The sequence below is a fragment of the Centruroides sculpturatus genome, unplaced genomic scaffold (assembly GCF_000671375.1).
Source record: "Centruroides sculpturatus isolate CEXI.00-Female unplaced genomic scaffold, Cexi_2.0 scaffold247, whole genome shotgun sequence".
In the NCBI taxonomy this organism is placed as follows: domain Eukaryota; kingdom Metazoa; phylum Arthropoda; class Arachnida; order Scorpiones; family Buthidae; genus Centruroides; species Centruroides sculpturatus.
In genome coordinates, this window is record NW_019384615.1 from 57652 (window position 1) to 63651 (window position 6000).

Sequence of the window (6000 nt, forward strand, 5' to 3'; positions counted from 1 at the left end):
CTGATTACAGCAGAGAAAACAGTTTCTGTGTACATATTTCTTATATATCATAATCAAAATGTCAAATTTAAATAATGCTTTGCGTATATGAGGAAGTGACCACCTCAAATAAAAGAAAATTGATTTAGTTTGCAATTTAATATTCGAAAAACTTTTTATAGTGCTGTAACCAACAAGAGAGCTTCGATAACATCTCTAACCATAGTAGGTATACATTTATCTAGGGGCGAGTTACAACACAGTATTTTATCCTTTTATCGTTATCTCTTTACTTTCTATATACGTAAATAGATGAAACGTAAGAAATGTTTTATGTTCAGTAACAAGTTGTGATAATTTTTGAATTATCTAAAATTTATGTTTATTCTTCTGAAATTTCGTCATCCAGAAAAACGTGTTTGACGTCCTATATTTGATGAGATGGTCCTATACTGACAATAGCCAACAACAAACAAGTATGATCTCTCCTTATTTTTGCAATATGCTAATCAAACTTTAAAAGATACATTTATTATTTAACCTTGCACATTTGATTAGCATTGATTAGTACATTTATTAACCTTGCACATTTCGACTGATTATATGAAAATAATAGAATAAACTCTGACCAGTACATCGATATCGTAATCGAACTAGTGGCGTCGCTAAGTCGTTAGTTTTAGAGGGGTTTATTACAAAACTAACCGATTCAGTAACCAAAATTTCCTACTAATATTTGCGCAGTTTTTTCTGTCTTTAAAATAACAGTAACGAAGGGTTTAGAGGTTTAAAAAAACGTGGCTACTCGCCTACATACCGAGTCATTGAGTTTTAAACTTCTAACATCATTTTATAAATTTATAAGACTGTAACCGAAGGGTCGGCACCTCTTCGATGCCCTGTCAAGATGACACCACCACGTCTCGGCGGACACGGAACCCCGTTAACTAGGTCTGATCGCTCCGTCACGCGAGCGGTCTCGTAACGGAGCGTTCAGATTCGGGATGGAGCCGAATCTGATCGCTCCGGTGCGAGACAGCGCACCGGAAGTGACTTACTCAAAGACGGGTTAACGTAACAACTATTTAATGAGTAACAATAGGCCATACAAAATTTCGATTTTAAATATGCTAGCTTTTAGATACATTTCTACGATTGATAAATATTAAATAAATATATCGGATGTTAACGTTTTTGCGATTCTCGAGAGAGAGAGAGTTTACAGAAATTGCGCGTGGCGATAAATATCTTTTATGATATCTTGATTGAGATTCTCGAACGTTCTTTGTGAAAGAGAGGAAGTTCGGGATGTCAGTTCGGGTATCCTGTAGAGGAAATATCCGTAAGCCTGATGGAACGTACAGTACAGTATCCGCAAAGGTGTTAGACGATGGTTTCCAATGATATTTTAGTAGGATATAAAAACGTAGAATAAAATGATATATTCACAGATATCCGAATATTGAGGCACTTAGGACAAGGTACTGTACGGGTGACAACTTGACTCTTTCGAAGGACGGACGACGACTGCCTCACTTTGTTGTTCTGTTCTAATGTACTGCTGAAATCGAGATATTGGGTCGAAAGGTGATGAGAAAGAGTCGTTATTAGGCTGAGAACTTAACAGATGTTTAGCTCCCAGGTGTAAAAGTTGACAGTTATTTAACAAAAGTATAGCTACAATGTGATATTATGATGTAATGATATAAATACACTGAAAATCTGGATTCGGATCCTCACAAGACCCTTCAATATTTAGAAACTAATTGATTAAATATTATATTTATTTATAAAGTTATATATATACATAGCTGTCTGACCGACCCTCGACTGTTCATGGCTGCATCATTTCATCATTTACTGACTGAGATATATTTTCTGATTCAAATTATTATATTTGACTTTTGTATGGGTGATCCTTCTATACCTAGTGATCACTGTCTGTCAGAAGCAGGGGACAACTTGTATTGGAAATCGTATTGTGTATGAAGAGGCAGTGTACTTCCTCTTCTCTTTTCTAACACGTGGCTTAACACGTCTACACTGAAGTTTATAATTCGTTTTAAATGAAAAAATAAATCATTCTCAAGAGGGACGTTTAGTCACTCAATAAATCTCATTTCTTTCCTATATTTCAGAGCGTTACTCCTTATCATGTGTAAGATTTTATCTATGAAATTCGGGCATCTTAATTTAACAAAAGTTCAATTTTATTAATAGATTACACAGTTTCCATTCAAAAAGAATTATTAACAATTTTGATAAAAGGGGGTTACTATACTTCAAGTCTATTCTTTTCTCGGTTCGAAGAATCAGCTTAAAATCGAAATTTTTATTCGTCTTTATGCGGACACGAAACACGAGAATATTAGATTTTTTAATACAGTACATATTACCGTTAACATGAATGTATATGCAAGGACTAATCCGCGAAAATCCTCCTCTTTAGTGACAGAAAGGCGGAAAAATCACGAAATTCGTCGTACTCGTAGTGCCATCTGTTGGACATAAAAGCCTTAACCTAGATTATATCTTTTGATTTATATGAATGTTTAACGGAATAACATACAGCCTATGTCCACCCTGAAGTTCCATTCTAAATATTGGTGAAAGAATTTTTGAAATCGGATGAGTAGTTTCAGAGATTACCCGCTACATACAAACTTACTTACAAACATTACCTCTTTATAATATTAGTATAGACTAACCTCCAACAAAACCGTATTTAATATGAAAAATGAGAGTATATTCAACTAATTTATCCTTTAATTAAAAATTTTTCAGCGTATGAATTTATATTAGAAATACATTTCATATAAAAGGTTCACATAATAATAGGCTAAATCTATTAGTTCCATCCTCTTAAATTTCATATATTTATGATATCAATATTAGAAGAGAATTTAGTTAAAATTTTCGGAAATTATACTATGAATAAAAATGGTTTATTTGCAAATAATATTACACATTTAATTAAAACAAAAATTTATTTAACTAACAAATATTATCTAAAAACTAACAATATTAAAAATCATAACATAATTACTTAAAACAGAATAATTTTTATATTCCGGTACTGTATTAGTTGCCTTTTTTAAATTATGTTTCCTATAAAATATTACAATATTATATCAACGAATTAATTTAAATTTTTCTAAATTATAAAATGTTAAAAACATAGCATATATTTCAAAATAAAAAAATTTCATTCTATAGGTACTGCTCGAATAAATAAATTTTTCTGGGGACGTACGAAAACAATTTGATAATTCAGCTCCAATGTCTAAATAATATAAAAATATAATTTTAATTTTTCATATAAAACAATTATTTAATTATTTATTAGGAATTAATAGCGATACCTCATCATCATCTGTTTTTTCTAATCTGTACGATTTTAATAGACGAACAAGGGCTAATTTGATAACGATTTGAGCTAATCTCATTCCTAAACAACTTCTGGGTCCCGCACCGAATGGTTGATACACAAAAGGATCGATTGTAGAGCGATTTTCAGCGGAAAATCTAAAAGTACAGTGTAATAATTATAAAGAATTTTTGAAATTCTAATTAATATAAACATACCTTTCTGGCATGAACTTCTCCGGCGATGACCAATAGTCAGGACTTCTATGCAAATACCAAAGTGGGACAGTCACTACAGAGTTTTTAGGTATTACAATATCTTTGTATCTGAATTCTGTAGAAGATACTCTATTCACTCCTCTAATATAAGAAAGCATATTTTAAATCAAATAATAATATTCGTAGTAATACTATGGTACTTATACTTACGGGAAATATACCGGAAACAAACGCGAAATTTCTGCTATAACTTGATCCAAATATTGTAAATTTGCAAGATCACTATACTCTATGTCTTCCTGAAATGTGGATAAACATAATATCACTTTTTATTTATCTTTTATTACATTTTGTATTTATTCAACAAGCATATATATTGGCTTTGGTGAGTAGAGAACATATGTAAGTAAACTACCGATCCGTTAATCTCTGTCTATAGCTATAGATATTTTTCTTCCATTTTTATAAAAATCAAAATATAGTTTTTTATGACGAAAACTATATGCTTTTACGACTTCCTCGGAATTCATATTTTCCAGTTATGGGTGACGTCGTCTTTTATGAGATTTTACTTTAAAAATAACTTTTATATTATTAATTATTATAAAAGGGAAAAGACCTATCTTTAAGCTAAGCACACACGTTATTAGCATTTACAATTTCTTTATTTTAGTTTTGGTTTTTAAAGAAATTGTAAATGCTAAGAATGACTAGAACTTTTACAAAGTTCTAGTCATTCTTAGCATTTACAATTTCTTTCAACATCTTCAATTTCCCACTCCAGATAAGATACATGACTTCCTCAACCGCCCCACTCCTTGGGTTTAACTGCCAAAATTTAACAGCATCGATTCTCCATACGTAAAAATAATCCTGACAAGTTTCAAAATTTTAAATTCATCCAATCCTGAGGTATAATGCAAAATATGTGCGAACTCAGAGACGTGCGCGCTCGTGTATATATAGAATTTTTCAAGGATGTTTTTTAACAATCTTGAGTTCCTAGATTGTGATTCTGTTTTTCTTAATTTTTTATTCCAAAGACATTCCATTTTTGGAATAAAAATGAGCGTGTCGGACTTTTACATGTTGAATGGAATATCGCGATAAGTGATAAAAAACAAAAACTCCAAACTATATAAGAACAAAATGTATACATTTTTAAGAGCAGCCAATTATAATCCTAACGACCTAAGTAGTAGCAGACCCAAATTCCGTAACAGTGGAATAGAATCGAGCAGAAATATTCCAAAAGGTTCATAAAAAGCAATTGATTAAATATGCGGAAGAATGACACATTCATAAGGCCACAGAGAGAAGTCGAAAAGTAAATTATAGAAAAATCACTACGATTTCACCAGTATGAAACGTATTGCTTGATAAAGTATAAAGGCGAGCTAAGAGGATACTGCAGAATGAATAGTAGCGAGGTTGCGGCCGACGTTTACAACGCGAAAACGAGTACGTCGGAAGTTCAGCACCGCCTTCCTGTAAGTCTATAACTTTGACAATAGGGTTTGGAACATCTAGCATGATTCTATTGACGTTCCAAACGCCATTGTCAAACTTCTAGGCTCTAGGCTTACAGGAAGGCGGCGCGGAACGTTGGCCGCAACCTCAGTAATGTTTAGATTACACGATAGTAATTTTGACAATATGGAGATTGTAAGTATCGGAGTAAAGATTGTATAGTGTAATTTATAGATTTTCTGCCTGGTTTATATCACAACGTATACATTTTGTTTTTATATAATTATACCAATTATATCGATATTCCATTCAACGTGTAAATGTCTAACACATTCATTTCATTTTCCTGGCTGTTTTGTTTAATAACAAGAGAAAGTACCGGAAGCGAATCAAATTTGACCCTCTGAGTTTTTTGCAAATATCCACGTTTTCAAATTCTTGAATTCAAAAACATAAAAAGCTATAAAAAATTCCTTCAATCACTCTCTCTCTCTCTCTCTCTGTGTGTGTGTATATATATATATATACACAGAGAGAGAGTAATTTGAGTAATTTGAGTAATTTAAATTAGCTTTGATTTCTAAACTGTCATACGGCTATGCTGCACTGTTGAAGACGTTCATACATTGTTTTTAGTGTTACCACGTTTTTGCAATTTTGTTTAAATTTAAAAACGCATTTTAAATATAATGATTATTAAAATAACCTAAATAATATTTTTGATATCACTTTTTCAATAGAAAACATTTCTTCCATAAACTGTATAATTTTTTAATATTATTTTCGATTTTATAAACTACTAGCTGCAAGATCCCGCTTCGCTGGGTTTTTATTTGTATGTAATAGTATAGTTTATATATATATATAAAAGACTGTTTTTCTAAGTAATCTAGAATCTAGCTGCAAGGACCCGCTTCGCTGGGCAAAAAGTAACGATAGTAAAGATTAAGATAATTACATTATAGC

General features: G+C 31.6%; 1 protein-coding gene across 1 annotated transcript in view; it reads right to left on the reverse strand.

Moving 5' to 3' along the window:
• Positions 1–3102: 3102 nt before the first annotated feature.
• LOC111625342 (cytochrome P450 3A11-like) overlaps positions 3103–6000 on the reverse strand; it is an 8724-nt gene continuing 5826 nt past the window's right edge. The window contains exons 9-12 of the mRNA XM_023368478.1: positions 3775–3863; positions 3565–3705; positions 3342–3504; positions 3103–3262 (exon numbers count right to left, since the gene is read on the reverse strand). Coding sequence (XP_023224246.1) covers positions 3185–3262; positions 3342–3504; positions 3565–3705; positions 3775–3863 — 471 coding nt within the window. The 3' untranslated portion in view covers positions 3103–3184. The remainder of the gene's footprint in view (positions 3263–3341; positions 3505–3564; positions 3706–3774; positions 3864–6000) is intronic.